Source organism: Chanos chanos, chromosome 6 (assembly GCF_902362185.1).
Source record: "Chanos chanos chromosome 6, fChaCha1.1, whole genome shotgun sequence".
Taxonomy (NCBI): domain Eukaryota; kingdom Metazoa; phylum Chordata; class Actinopteri; order Gonorynchiformes; family Chanidae; genus Chanos; species Chanos chanos.
This window is the reverse complement of record NC_044500.1, coordinates 40247508-40263682: the sequence shown is the minus strand read 5'-3', so window position 1 is coordinate 40263682 and position 16175 is coordinate 40247508. Positions and strand designations below refer to the sequence as shown.

At 40.3% G+C, this 16175-nt stretch overlaps 1 protein-coding gene across 1 annotated transcript in view; it reads left to right on the top strand.

The window, feature by feature from the left end:
• Positions 1-3020, top strand: part of bsnb (bassoon (presynaptic cytomatrix protein) b) — a 52032-nt gene extending 49012 nt beyond the window's left edge. The window contains exons 8-11 of the mRNA XM_030777271.1: positions 340-1247; positions 1450-1558; positions 2533-2664; positions 2980-3020. Of these exons, the coding sequence (XP_030633131.1) occupies positions 340-1247; positions 1450-1558; positions 2533-2664; positions 2980-3020 (1190 nt within the window). The remainder of the gene's footprint in view (positions 1-339; positions 1248-1449; positions 1559-2532; positions 2665-2979) is intronic.
• Positions 3021-16175: the final 13155 nt, after the last annotated feature.

Here is a 16175-nt window from a genome sequence, read left to right as displayed (position 1 = left end):
GGTGTTTTTTTTGTTGTTGTTGTTGTCGTTTTTTTTTTTTGGTTTTTTTAATTTCAGCATTATGTACAGTGTACAATGCATAAAACCATTTTGGCCTAATGTTTGCATGTCATTTTCTGCATGATCTGTTTCGTAAATACATGTGGACTAATGTGTTTTTAATGGTTGTGATGTATATACATTTTTTTGTTTGGACTTCTCTTTTTTTCGTTGAAAGACTGCATGTCATTAGTGTTCGCGCATCTCCACTTTTTTTTCTGCATGGCTTCACTCTGCACATGCCTCTTCACCGTGGGACGGTGACTGTGATTGTTGACCCTTTTCTTGGTTTTTCAAAAGCCTATCATTTAGGTCAGGAGGAGACAGACTGGTTTGAGAAACCCCGTGAGGCTCGTTCAGAACGCTCCAGACATCATGGAAGTGGGAGCCACTCCTCAAGTAGGAGGAGCAATGTTAAACACACTTACCATGACTACGACGAGCCTCCTGAGGAGGATATGTGGGACCAAGATGAATATGGCAACCCACGCCACACATCCTCCACTTCAAGTCGGGAGCACCGGCACCATGGTAGCAGCTCAGGAAGACACTCTTCTTCACGACACTCAGATGAATCCAGGTCCTCCCGTTCCTCTCGGTCACACCCTAAGGACCCCTCTGCACGCTCTGATGCCCGTGGTACTTCCTCATCCTCACACAAGAGGGGAGGCTCGGATGGTCGGTCCTCACAGGGTGGGTATCGGGACTCTGATTATTCCCGTGATCCAGCATCTAGTCATCACCACGGTTCAGGAGGACAGAGGGGGCAAAGGCAACCTGGCTCCTCCAGGAGACAGGAGCCATCATCAGGGTCAAGGCAACAACAGCAACAGCCGAGCTCTGGCGGACAACAGGCACAACAGCAGGGACAGCAGCGCTCCGCAGGGCAGCCACAGTCTGGGAGACATCCGGGGCCTCAACAAACAGAGACAGGGCAGCAGGGCCAGCAGTCGGGACAGCAGCCACGGACACAGCAGTCAGGACAGCAGCAACAGCAGCAACCCCAGCAGCAACCTGGTCAGCCGCCACAACCTTCCAACAGTACAACTCAACCCACACCCACACCCACAACCACAACCACAGGAGCAGGAGCAGGAGCAGGAGTGGGGCCAGGTACAGCACAACAGCAAGCCAAACCAGGCCAAACTTCAGCACAGGGACAGCAACAACCAGCAGGACCAAGTGCAGGCCAGCCAAGTGCTGCTGGGGTAAATCCAATTAAGTTGACTGCGGTCTATATTTACCTTGATATGAATATATAACATTTATTCTGTTTTAGAGCACTGGCAATGACATTTATTGGTCATGAAATGTAGTGAACAGCTTATGTGAACAGGTTGTAGCTTCAGTTCAGTTCAGTGTTGAATAACAGAATGATTTTGTTTCTATTTTTTTTCCAAGGGAGGCCAGATTAAAACTGGTGCAGCCCCTGCTTCCACTACTCCTCCAACTGGTATTGGAAGTAAAGCTGCTATCCCTCAGCCAGCAAAAGGGCCACAGACTCCTGCTGTAGGCATTGGTGAGTTCCACTGACCATCAAGACTCTTTCCTGTTTAGTGACACTGGTCACCTTTCAAACTTTGGCATTACTGTCATATCCACCTGAGTGATCTCCTATCTCACAAACACACACACACAGAGAGAGAGAGAGAGAGAGAGAGAGTCACATTTCTGCATTGTTTTCTCAGGGAAAAAAAGAAAATTGCAACATTTCAGCAAAGGAGCTTCCCATACTCCCATGAGAAAATGTTCATCTCAGTGATAATAACAGTCTCAAACATCCACAATCACTCTCATACACTATCAAAAATTCTGTGAAATTGACAGTAATTTGCAGGGTGAGGTTGCAAGCCAATTATGGTCACTTTGGCTCCTTTACTGTAAACAGGATACAGAATGTCAGAGTAGCAGTGAATCTGGAGTAATTTGCTCAGCACTGTAAATAATTATGTTCAGAATTGTACAGCCCTATGTGCAAATTAGATGCTGCAAATTAGATGCTGTATCTTAAATTACAATTCAGAGGTGCAGGCCATGCACCTGAAGGTTTAATGCAATCTAAGTATGTTTTACCTTCCATGTAGAAACTGTCCTTTTACCGCTATAGCTTCAGCTAGAGAACCACAGAAAAAGAGGTTTTAATATGAACATACCAATGCAGTAATGTAGCATCTCTTAAAATTCTGGTGATCTGAAACGAGTACAGTAAATGGCTGAGATGTATGTAAATGCTTCATTACCGTACAATCATTGTTACAGTAGCATTCTGTAATGAGTGCAAGTTTATTGTGTTGCACTTGCAGAGCATCCATGCATTGTCAATCAGAAGTTTAGTGGGCATAGTGATTTATTTGTTTTCTCTACAACAGGATGCAAAATTTAGGTATTAATATACCTCAGCACCTTAGCAGGATTACAGTTTTTTTTTCCTTATCTTGGATACAGAGTCAGGTTCCTTACTTATCACAGAAAACTCTTGCTTTCTTTTCATAGGCTCAAAAGCAGCTCCCAGACCAGTGGGGATCGGAAGCGCTGCAGCAGGACAGCCAACTGCTGAGGGAGACAGCGTTCTAACCAAAATCCTGCAGGGAGGGGCAGCAGAACAAGCAGGAAAACTGGGAGATGGTATGGCAATACAACAGCAGCTTGTTTGCGTTTGTGTATGCATGCACATGTGTACATGTGTGAGTGTGTGTGTGTGTGTGTGTGTGTGAGAGAGAGAGAGAGAGAGAGAGAGAGAATAATAGTGCATTAAAACCCTGATTTAATGAGATGCTCTGAATAACTTTAAATAATGTAGCATGTTCTTTAAAAGTCTTTATATGGGTCACAGTAGCCTGTCCAATGGCGTCTTAAGATTTTTTTCAGTTATATTTATGCTTCTATTGTTCTGTTCTTTCTACCCCTCCGTTTTACCTTCTCTCTTTCACATTCTCACAGCCGTATCTGCTCTCGGCAAGAAGTTTACTTCATTTTGGTGACCTGTGTAAATGAGGGTAAGTGCAAGTGAGTAAAAAAAAAAATCATACTTAACAAGTTTGAGTGATTGCAGTTAAAGATTTATTGTTTTCATTTAGGTTGAGATAGAGGGTGACTGGAGATTTAGAACTGGAAAAACCTATGGAACTGTTTCTGCCACCTTATACATTACATTAAATAAAAGGAGGGGGACACCTGAGTACACCAGTGAGTATTTTATCCGTTTTGTCCCATTGGCCTTTGAAGTGTACATGAGCCTGCATATGTCCAGCTTCAGTATCCTGATCCGCTCAGGGTCCAGTTTAAATTTCTACTAGTACGGTCTTGAGATAAAACCTACTCTCAAAGTGTCGAGATCAACTGAACGTGAGGTGATTTGAACAGTGGTGTCAGTAGATGTGCTGTGATGGACAAATGAAAGAACTGATGTTTCAGCGGGATATTTGCATACATCAAGCTCATCTGAATAATGAGAGGGCATGAGTGAATTGATGAGTCATTCAAAGCTATGCTCAACCGATTTTACTTGTCCACGGGCGCTGTTACACCTCTCACGCCAAGAAACCTAATCAGGACTGGAATTTCTGGGATGACTCGTCCGCAGTGGAGTTTCCAGGAATTAGTACACGATGAAAGAAAATTGTAAGCAAGTGGTTGGAGTGTTATCACTATTTGTTATCACTGGTGTCCTATGACAATTCCAGAGAAATGAGGAGACGTTTGATTCTTAGGCAATAGCTTGTAACTGAAAGAAGCTGAATTTGGATGGATGTCAGAACCGATGTTTGAGCAGTATGAGCAGGCAGTAATGCAGAGGCCCAATCAGATTCTACTTTCAGGCTGAAAAGAAAGATCTCTGGTTTATTCATTAAGATGTGAGTCAAGATTTTTCATTCACAGCCACGTTGCACAGCACTGCAGTTTAATGAAGGGTGTAAGACTACATGGGAATCTGAAATGGTATGTGCACTGTGAACTTTCATGCTGCGGTGAGCAGTTGTAAGCGTAAATAAAATTACGGTGACATTATTTCATTATATTTTAGATGAATACCGCATCAGCATGAATTTCCAATTGAAGTAAAATCTGCTCCTACTCTTCGGAGTTTTGCGAGGCAGATGAAAAACTGGCTATTGTACAAAGTGCAACAGTAATGCAACCACTGCTCTGAACAGACTTCTGAATTGTTTTTCCTTCTGTTTACTAGTGGAAGTTGTATAATTTTGTGAATGTACCACTGTATTACTATGAGCTGTTGAGTGTGTCAGGAAGCCTCTCAGCCCACCACTGTGATTTATTTACTCTTTTACCACCCGTTTTAGGAGTCATAGGTTAGGGCTTAGATCACATGGTGTCAGAGGACCAGTGGGATTGACCCTTTCACTCCTCACTCTGGGCAAAGTAGGTCAGCCAGAGCACGCTATAATTAGCAAGCAGATCAAGGAGCTAACAGAGACATTAGCTTCCTGCTGAGCTCATGTACCAATGGGGATAACTGAATGTGATGAGTCAGAATAAAAAAGCACTGTTGAATGTGCTATACCACAGCAGGATCATAGAACTGTAACAGTATTGAAAGAAGTTAGGCAATCTTCGATGAGATGATCATAGAGCAGGCTAAATGTTTGCACTGGATTTTATTCAGTTGCCAGCCAGCCCAAATTTTGTCGAAATTTCTTATTCTTTTATCAAAGAAATGAGTTATTTTTGGGTGCAGATTTTTATTTTTTTTTTAATTGAGATCAGATTAAGTTGACGCCTTTGCTGTGCCTCATCTGGCCGTGATGCCTTTCACAGTGATCCTCTTTCTCCCTCTCTCTCTCTGAACTATATCATGGTGCTAGGTCTTCATCTTCTGCTGCCTGTGAAGGCTGTGAGGGGATCCTTCACGGGGGATAGAAAGATAAAGAAGGCTCAGGGCTTCTTACGGCAGCAGGCAAGCCTACTCAGGCCTATGGATTACGGCCAGTTGCAGCATGGCTCTGCTTAGGGAGGGCGACGCTGATGAGGTTGTAGTTGGAGGTGTGGCATTTTGTAGTCAGGAGATATTTGTGGAGGCATAGGCCTCACAGAGCTATAAGTGGTGTTTGGATAGCGTCGTCGTGGTTTAGCAGAAGAACATTAAAGTGGCCGGTCGGCGTGAAGCCAGCCTGCGGAGAATGTTGTGCGGTGGACCATGGCTTTGTGAATTGAAAACAGTGGGGTCATTTTGTGATGAGTTTGTAACAATTCATGACATGAATATAATACACTGATAAATATTACTGTTTATACGCACCACATTTACATGTGTCATGCATTATTAAAGAAGGCAAGGTTGGTGAATATCATGTTGTGAATATGATTATATGATTTTTGTGACAATTGTGTACAATTATATGATCATGCGTGTTAATATCCAAAGCAAATAGATCTGGTAGTTCATACTCATGAAACATTACTTCCAGGTTCTGGACATAAGATCCATCACCAGTTTGCCTTGGTAACTGTATGTGACCATTTGTATCCTATAATTGTAATCCTGCATGCTTTAAATTGTAATAATGCATTGAAATGTTTCTTGCTCTTTCATCAAGACGCTGAATCAGATCAGAAACTCTGATAAATTTAAACCTCCACTGCCCTCTGCTGTTTGTCAGTGGTGTTGCACATGTTTTATTTATCATAATGTAACTTGATTTAAAGCCTTGGTGCTTTGTGGGACTTCAAAATTAAATGTTCTAATACTAGTTATAATAATGTTGCAGTAGTGAATAGGTACAGATAATAAAGAATTAAAGCGATAAAAGAAAATCATTTAAAGAAACCACAGACTATGACTTTGCAAACTCACAATATCTTTTAAACCTCCCTGTCTGGCTCTTGAAAATCTGAAATCCGTTGTAGTACTTAGGTTTAATGTGGGTAATGATTAAATTTAGAGGTTGTTAGCTTATAAGGTGACTTGCTGAACAAATATTGTGATTGCAAATACTGACCTTTAACTCATTCTTGTTGTAGGTGCATCACCCAGTGCTACAGAAAGGAGATACAGGGAGACTGTGTTATGGACCTCACCTGAAGATATGATTGATATATATTCCCATCAATTTTTCGGAGCCTTCATGAACCCAGCAATGTGTTTAACTGTCATATGCAACCCATTCATAATAATCTAACAAAAAAAAAAACACTGTGCTGCCCATATCATCAGTATCTGATTGAAATCAGGTCACACTCACTGAGCATATGACAGCTGAAGGTTTCACTGGGTTCATATGGTTCCATTCTCTGGAATGTCCTCTGCATACCAATTAATTTGATCCCAAAAAAAAAAAAAAAAAAACCCAAGACAACTTCCAGAAGAGGAAAGACTACTGTACTCAGTCTAAACAATATACACTCATTTTCTCCACCTTAGTGTGCTCAGGTGTCCTACCCATACACTGGAGAAGAAACAAGCAAGCAGCAGCAGTTCACAGTACACTTTTTCCAGTCCTACAAAGAACTCGATTCACCGTTACGAGACTGTAGCAGTGGAGGAGCTGATTGTTTCACCGTGTCACCAAACGAACAATTGCCTATCTTTATTATTCTTATGTAAATGTATGCTCGGTTTCTATGATCTCGACATTCCAATATGGCGATGATTGATCCTCTCGTTGAATGTTTTCGGTTTTTTTTCTTCTTGACCTGTTGTCACTCGTGTACCGAATGCAATGTGTAAAAATGTGGACATGGGAATGCACGCACAAGCTATATATAAATATATATAGATACATATATATTATATATAAACCCATATCTAATCACTTTTTCATTGTCTCCAAGGGCAGGGCCGTGGAGCCTTGTGCGTTAAACAGGTGATTGAAAACACAGGCAAAAGGCTCTCAGTTCAGTTTTGTAAAACTTGACCGACAACAGAGCGATGTCTGCCCTTTTGCCATCATGAAGCCATCACTAATCAATCGCAGAACTCTGGCCTTTTGGGATTTCCTTTTCTTGTGTTATTGTTCGTTTTTTTTCCCATTTGTTTTGGATTCTTATCATTTTTTTGCCTGATTTCTTTGAGCATAAGAGCCTTATTCATTTTTTGTTAATTTTTTTTTTTTTTACTTGTATACCTCACATATTTTTAAATATTCCATGTCCTTACTTTATTTTGCACAGCTGTATACTAATGTACATGTACATATCTCTCTGATAATGTAAATTATTCATTTTGATTTACGGATTTATTTGTGCATTTTATGGATTTGTATATCACAGAGTTTTTGTTTGTTTTATGTTTGGTAATGTTATTTATATTTTCATTTTTTTTTCATATCAGTTATGCTAAATTTTAAGCATTTGTTCTGGTTCATTTCTAAAGCAATAGCATGCAGAAAACAGAGAGCACAATAATGTTGTTGGTAAAAGTGAATAGAAATCAATTATCTCTCTTAATCTTGATTCTGAATATGTATACAATTACACACATACACACAACTTCACACACACACAACAACACACACACACACACACACACACACACAACAACACACACACACACACAAATTCCGATTAGAATTCCCACGTATTCACTTCCTGAAGTGTGTAAAACCACACACACACACATCCACAACAAAATAAATGAAAAGAGGGATTGAAATCAAGTTTCATTTCAAATATTCTATGCAATGATTCATGCAAATCATCGCCACTACAACACACGTGAAATCAACAGCATTGTGTTGCTGCAGAGTTAAATTATTGATATGAACTTGTTTGTATTTATCTTCTTCAATGTATTGAAATGAGTTATTGAATTACATATATAGACTTTTTTTTATTTTAGTGGCATGTTTAAACCCCTCACCTCTCCTTTTTTGGGGATGGGGATCTGTTGCCAAAGGGTTAAATGTGTAGACTGTCAGTCTTGAACATTCACCATCTTGTCGCTTTAAGCATGGGTTTGCTTGGCTCAGTCTGGCTGCTTGTATGCCCTCATTCAGTCTCAGTGTCTGTGGGGTGACCAGGCTTCCCAGGGGTCACAGGCTGACAGCTTATGCACTCGTTATTCCCTCTGCAGTGTTTAAGAAACTGTGATGTGGTTGGTCCTACATGTCTTTACAGAGTGTTAGCTGTGCTTCAATGAATTTTGGTCTTTTATTTCATATCCTTTCCATTCAGACTGTTAAACACTTATCACACTCGCACTGTAGGACAGCCCCACTCACACAAATTTACTGAGAGGCTCTTTTGGTTGTTTCTCGTAATTGATCAGGAATCGTCTGAAAGAACATACCTAATACCTATCTAAAGGAAGTTCTAACTCCTACAATATTTCACAGAGCACTACAGACTGTGTGTGAAAAAGAAAGGGAATAGTAAAGTGGATGTGAATAAGATTCATCGATAGTCTTCAGTGCTGTAAAACCCCCAGGCATTCAAACATAACATGCATCCAATGTATACACAAGTCATGTTCAAAGGAACAGCCCCCACTCTGTGTTGTGGAACTTCCTGAGGCTAGACAACCTGACCACATGTCACCCAGGCTAACTGAATAGATACGTAACATATACTAACTCTCTTTATCCTCTCCATGCCAGTCTTTTGGTGGGAAAAGGGCATGTAAACAGAAAGCACAAGTCTGAACTGCATTGCATCATCATGTTAAACTTTGAAAGACCCGGTCGGTGTATGGCCATAACGATTTGGATGTTAGTCTTTTTTTACGATGAGAAAAAGATGGGCTCGTACTCTCGTTTCAGTGGAGCCTTTGAAAAATTAAAATATAGAGACAGTCAAGCTAGTCATCTCATCTCACCTCTGTGGAGAGTCTCAATAACCAGTGCATGAGCCGAAGCAGCCAAGACAACAGCCGGCCTTCTAGACAAAAAGACAGACAGATAGACAGACACACATACACATCCTCACTGTATATACAGACTATTTTGTACAGTGTTTAAATATCATGGGTAAAAATGATGGCCGTCTTGTGCATCCTCATGCCGGCCTAGCTGCCAACTTTTGTGCTTTTGTGTATAAGAATAATAATGATGATTATTGTTATTATTATGACTAAGCCTAGTGTATGTGGCTGGCTCTTGATGACTGTTGACTACAGTGAAAAAAAGACAAAATTATATTCAGAAACATATCTGGTCTGTGTAGAATTTCTATACATATTGTGTTGAAAAATAAGAAACACTGAAGTGACAAATATTCTGGATCCAATTGTGACTGTATTGAAAGGGTTCAAAGTGGATAGATGTGGATATGTGCAAATACAATGAAATTGGAGCAATTAAAATACAAATAAAAAAGATATCAAAATATCCAAAAAACTGAAACAATGAAAAAAGTTTAATTCACTGTTGTAAGTGGGCTAAATGTCAGTCCGGTATCCATTGTGAAACCTTGTGTTTTTTTCAGTGTATTCCTGTTAAAAAATAGAGTAAATTTTGGTGCATCATGTCATGTAACGTGATTATGAGAATAATGACCCTGCAATTTGTTTCCAGTTTGGAAAAAGAATAAAGTGGAAATGCAAACTGCTCATGTGTCTCTGTTAAATGCTCTTTTGCAGTAGCCTGTTTAGAGTTATGGGGCTGTCTGTTGCATTCTTAGTCCATATATTTTGTTAAAATAGTTTTATAAACATTTCACAACAGCACAGAGCGAGCGTGCTATGGATTCATGCCCCAATAATTTTAGATCTAGTTTAAAATGTCACATGAAATGTAACATTAGCATCTCTTTTCACTGCTCATGCTGGTCAAACCAGCATCAGCGTGACCTATTTCTAGCTCACTTGCTGAATGAACATGCCTCCTGAATGATATAGGTCAGTGTTTTCCCACGTGAAGACTGCTTCACAAATCACATTTATCTGTACACTTGCTCAGATATCTGTGTGTGTGTGTATGTGTGTGTGCGTGTGCATGTGTGTCTGTGCGCATGCGTGCATTTTCTCTAAACAGCTTGTCTTCACGTTTTTTGCACGTGTGACTGTGTGGGTTTGTATGTGCATTTCCACCAAACAGCCTCTCTTGGGCAAACCTTGATGCTTTCTGCAGTCCAAGGGACTCTTCAAAGGTAACTTTAAAGAATCTGTTATAGTGTGGTTGCTAAGGCCCTGAATAGGTATTATTACAGTTTGGATGCTGTCCATTATTTTGATCATGATTAATGTGGCTGACATAGACTGCAAAATAATCAATACCTATGCCTTCTTAAACAACATTACAATAGTTATAAAAAGTCACTCTGCCTTTGTAAAATGTTACGTGGGCTGCTGTGCAAGGCCCTGAAGCCACCTTGGTGCAGACACACACAAGGCTGACAGAGACAAAATAAAGTTGCGTAGGCTTATTTTAAATTCTAATTCAATGAAGATTAAGTCTAAATGGATTAGTAAATATAATAATGTCTCAATACATTAGTGGGTATGTCAGTTAAGAAAGAGAAGTCAGTATGCGGAATCAAATTTATTGTGTCCATAAACCACTAGAGGTCAGCAGACAGCTATTGTTTTTACTTTGAACACTAATTTCACACAATAATATACAAGTTTATTTAGAGCCCAATATCACTATTAAGAGTCTCAAAGGGCTTGACATGTGCATAACAAAGTCAATAAGTTAGAGAAAATAGAGAAGTCTTTAGTTTGGTTGCAAAGTTATGAAGAGAGTTTGCCCTCCCTAATTCCTGTAGGTAAGCTATTCCAGAGGAAGGGAGAGCGGTAGGAAAAGCCTTGGTCGCCAGCATGCTGTTTTTAGTAGGAGCATGACCTGAACCTCATTTCCATTGGGGGAAGGGGGGGGGGGGGCTGAAGACTGGAAACCCTGCATGAGTTCTGAACTCTCCAGTCATTCATATTTCGTGCCTTGATTATTAATCAATGCTTTTTTTTCCCCATAAGCAATAAATGTGGATGAAAGTTGTCTTTTCAGGAATTTAGAGTTACAGTTCTGAAAGAATCAATGGTCTGATGCTGATTTTTATGTGGGCTGTGTTCATTGCAATACACAAATTATTATAAGAACAACAAGACATTTATTATGATACCCTGACTTACTCAGCCCAAAATTCAGTTAGTGAGAAAGAATGGTATCATTATTTTCCATGGAAAGTGGACCTCTCGGAGCACCTAAATCTGATATCTTGACATATGCTGTGGTTTGTACTCTGTGATGTAAATTTGATTTATCATCTGGTAAATGATTTCACCAAAGCAAACAGTAAATGATACTGTGCATAACAGATTGAGCCATCCCAGAATCCCACTGGGTAAGTTCTTGTTTATTGCTAATGTTGCATGACACATGACTGTGCTATCATTCTTAAAAAATTCAAATATAATATTCTAACAGTGATCACTGGCAGCTACAGTACCGGCCATGGTAACAGTTACATTAATTTTGCATTTTGTTGGGTAGTTGTGAATAAGACATCAATGGATAAAGGGGCTGCATCAGTTGACTCTTTCAAGTAACTGACGTAATTCATATCAAGTGTAAAGCATTAGAATTAAGATGAAATTTATATCTTCAATATAAAAAGTCACTTTCTTCCTGCATCAAAGCACTTTGATATAGTACACAGTGATTCATTATGAGTCAATGCTTCTGGCAGTAACCTTGACTACTGTGCTTTTCTGAGATGTCAAACAACTCCCTAGAGATAAACAGTTATTATTCCATATCAAACACCTCTATATAAGCTCAGCATGTACCTCTCACAATGCTCCAGTTTTCAGCAATGGAAATCCACTCATTATACCCAGACCATCAGCAAGTTACATTGATTTTATTGGTCATGTGTCACAGTGAATGGTAAACCAATTGATTGCCTTTTTCATAATCAGGTCTTGATTTCAGTTGAATTCCAATTTGTATAACTGCATATAGCTACAAAAAATCACCCTGATGTACCATTTTCCTTTTGTTCTTAGTACAGGAACATCTTATTACAGGGATGACTGGTTGTATTCCACTTGGTAATTTGGTTATGAAACATTTGACTCAGCTCCCCCATGTCTTTCTCTCTTCCTCTGCCTTTGACACTTGGTACTAACTCTGGGCTGTGACCAATGGAGTCAGCTGTTGCCTGAAACATACTGCCATAGCTGATTCAGTTTCACAGCTCTTCCCCTGCAGGGAGGGTCAGAAAAGCAGACTGTGAGTGGCAAGGCCAATCAGAGAAGGCAGAAGGCATGAAAACCAATTAGAACAGAATGCACATGACCACACATGGCCTGATGTGATTGGCACAACTAAAGACATCAAGGAACAGATTCCAGTCACATACTGTTCACACTAACATTGACATATATAGGAGATGTACAGATTTATTAAATACACTTGTGTCTTGACATATTTATTGTTATATATTTATTAATTAACTGAGATAATAATAGTAGATGAAAGTTTAACCTATCCATGAAATGCTACTCTTGAAAAGGAAAGGTCCACAAGTACATGACTGCTAACAATGGTTGAAAGTGGGGTACTTTCCATCCTGCAACCATTTTCAAAGGCTCTGTTTGTGTCTGAGGAATAATTTGTGTGTAATAAAATGTCTCTTGTGGCATCTGTCTTTTGAGTGTGTGTGTGTGTGTGTGTGTGTGTGTGTGTGTCTGTGCGTGTGCATGTGTGTGTGTCTGTGGCGCGTGTGTGTGTGTGCGTGTGTGTGTCCAGTCATAATGAGTACACTCGTGGTTTTTACCTGATTTTTTCACTTTCAGCTCTCAAGACTGTCCCTTTAAATGTCCTCGCAGAGAAGCTCCCCCGTGTGTAAGGAAAGGAGCGCGTGTCCGTGGCCCAATGACAGCGCTGGATGCTGAGAGATTGGTGTGTGAATGGAGGCAAGGAGATGCTGGCGGAGCGGTGATGAAGGGGGATCATCGTTAAAAAGGTACCAGTGATTTGGTACTCTATTTTCACTCACATATAAAATTGATAAATGATTTGACAAAATTTCCGCACAATATATTAAGATATGAAATGCCTTTGAATGAGATGGATGATATGTCACGAACTGAGAGATGGTTTCGGAGTCAGTGGTCTCAGCATTGCATAGGGAATGAATGTATGGATGGGATCCTCGCAGGGAACGACGCTGGGTGAATTTGAAACGCTACATTTTGACGATTTAACATGGTCTAAATTCGTCGGCGATCCAGAGAAATGAAAGGGTTTTGTAACCTTTTTACGTGATGTGAAACTGTCGGCGAAAAGAGAAAGTTGTCGAGCGGCTGCTGAATATTTCAGATGATAGCTTAATTACAAGATCTTCAGCCGCAGCTTCATCGAGACGTCAAGAACGTCTTAACGAGAGACATCAGAGGCGTATTCTCTATAGACTTGTCTACTGTTTTATTCTATAAGCAGTCCATTGACATGCGACGTAGGCTATTATCGGTGAATCGTATGCATCTCATAACGCTAGTTTGTCTCTTCTTTTTGCTGTATTTTCCTCCAATTGTTCGGTGTATTTCCTAATTCTCTGCGCTTTGTTAAAACTGTTGAATAGGATACGCCTGTGAATAATCATCTTATATGAATTTTCATGTTTGAACAAATTTCTTTCATCTAGAGAAAATAACAGTATGTCTCGCCCATTGGCTAACCCTTTCAGAAAATGACTTTCGTATGACTGACGTTTATGAAAGCCACACAGTAAAAGACCATCAGATTCTCATAACCAATCGTTTATGGTCGGAGGAGGGATTTCAGTAGACGCTTGTGTCTGCTCTTGAAAGGGACGGATATTAGGCTGAAGAATGCTCATTAAAATTCTCATTACACGGTCTAACCTGGTCTTTTTCGATCATTAGTTATTCAAGAGGATGCAAGTGAGGTTTCCTAACTGTTATGCTGTTTTACCTAATTCGATTTACAGACAGCGCGCATTTACCACAGATTAGACAACCCATGCCCGCAGACAGACCATTCCTAACGAGGTGCTTTAGGTGAAGAATGTATGTCCGGTGATCTTAAACGTTCGCCTTGCAAACGAAGAGAACCTTTGCAAAGAACATGTTCCGAAGTGTGCCGGTGCCGTGTTAGAGTCAAGAGGGCGAGGCCTGAACCATGATGGTTTAAATGCTGAACATTATGTACCCTTGTATATTGTTATACATTGAGACAGTCACTGGGATTTCTGCATATATTTTGGATGGATTAAAGCAACATTGTATGGTCCTAAAAACTTTTCATATTTCTGTTTTAGGAGATGTGATATTGATTGTGCACATCTCTTTCAAGCCATGTAAGAGCCTGAGTTCCCGTAAACAGCTGCAAGTTATCAGCCTCTTATTGTCTCTTAGCACTCAATACTTTATTTAGTACTGTGAATCCCTAGTAATTTGTGGTTGCCTCTATAAACACAGCTGCGTTCATCTGCCTTGCATTCATCGCACTAGTGAGCTGGAGATGAAGTAACTGGATCATGAGAAACCGTCTGGCAGCCTGGTTGAGCCTTTTACAATAGAGTTTGAGGCTGAATGTAATTCATTCATTACTTCTTAAGTGATGGTCTTTTCTTGGAGTCTTTTCAGTGCAGTGAGTGTTTCCTCATGTTCCCCATTAGATCTGGTGTGCTCAAATGCCTGTTGAATCAGTTTGCAGCTCTCTGCTCTTTGGTTCTCTCTCAGATGTCCCAGTTCCAGTTGACAGTACCAGACATCTGGCATCATTCTGGAAAATGTGGTATTTTACAGTTTTGATCAGCCCATTGACATTTTGTGGTACCTTTCATTGTGTTTGTGAGTTGTTTGACACGGGTTATTTTCTGTGAGTCCTAAGAATATCAAACGCTCGATGGATTGCAGAAATCGATCATCATAATTGTTGCCAGGTTACTCAAGAAGTAGATTCCTGTGCATAGAGCTTATATGTCAAGCTGTTTTAACATACTGTGTTTTTGCCGTTGAGAGCTACATCCTGGTGTGAGAAGGGAAGGTTCTGGAAAAGCTTGGAGCTATCATCACTCAGGCACAGATGCCCAAGGTGCACAGATGACCAGGCCATCTGCAGTTCACAGGCCTTTCTGTCAGCATTAAAGTATACGTCTTTCTTCTGAAATCCTAACGTCTGACCATAAGAGTGAGCCAGGTGCACCGTCTTCATCAATTCAGGCACAGTTACCATAGCAACCTTTTCTATGGTACAAGCGTCACCAGCAAGTGGTCCACACCTCAGTTTAAACTGCAGAACAATTTTCAAAGACTGATTTCCCACAATGTTTTAAAGAAGTTCGCTCATGCGTTTGTGCGTGGACTATTCTATTTTCGCAGGAAGCCTGAAAAATGTCCTCTCCAATTTTCCCTGTCCGAATAGAGCCTTTTTTGTATTTCTGTACAATGATTACACGTGATTATGAATCTGGGTTAGTAATTGATAAGTGAAATAACCAGTGATGGAGAGGAAACAGCAGCACTGCTGCAGCCATTTTGAAGTGTCTTCCCGTATGCTGAGTGACTCAGTGGGGTGTAAGCTCCCACCCATGACAGAGTGTTAGCAAATACCAGATCTCCAGGTTAAGTTCAAGATGTACCCCATGCTTATTTCCCCCTAATTTGTTTACTGAAATCACCATCGACCTGCTTTGTAGGTGCTCTTACTAATGCAAGCATATGTAGCCTATTGTTCAAACCTTTTGCACAGAGAAGCATTTATGTAATTCATGTCGAAAAAGATAGAACCGAAAGTGCAAAACTGAATTCAACTGGTGCTAAACACATGATGGCTAAAAAGAACATGACAAATGTGACCCACTTTTTCATTTACTGAATTAGGGTCTATTTTAGCGCACCGAGAGTTTGCCTTAGTGCAGCGTATAGAATTTAGTCAAAGGTGATTTCTATGACAGTACTGGTACAGGTTTCAAGTCCAGAGTGTATGTCTGTTGTCTATCATTTTGGAGAGCTGTCGTCCACAGAAATCCCATTTTGTTAGCATGCTGTGCTTCCCAGGGCTCTAACTGGGCATTGCTTGCTTGTCTTTTTATATTTATTTTTTCCACTGTTTGTTTGTCATCAGTGGGACAGTTCTAATTTGAGTAGGACCATTGCATCGTAAATGGCCATGTATACTTTTGTGATTTCCAGTAGGTTTCTCTTTAAATCTGGGATACTGCCAGGATGCAGTTAGCCTGAAGCTGGTGACTCACTCACCCCTACACATGAA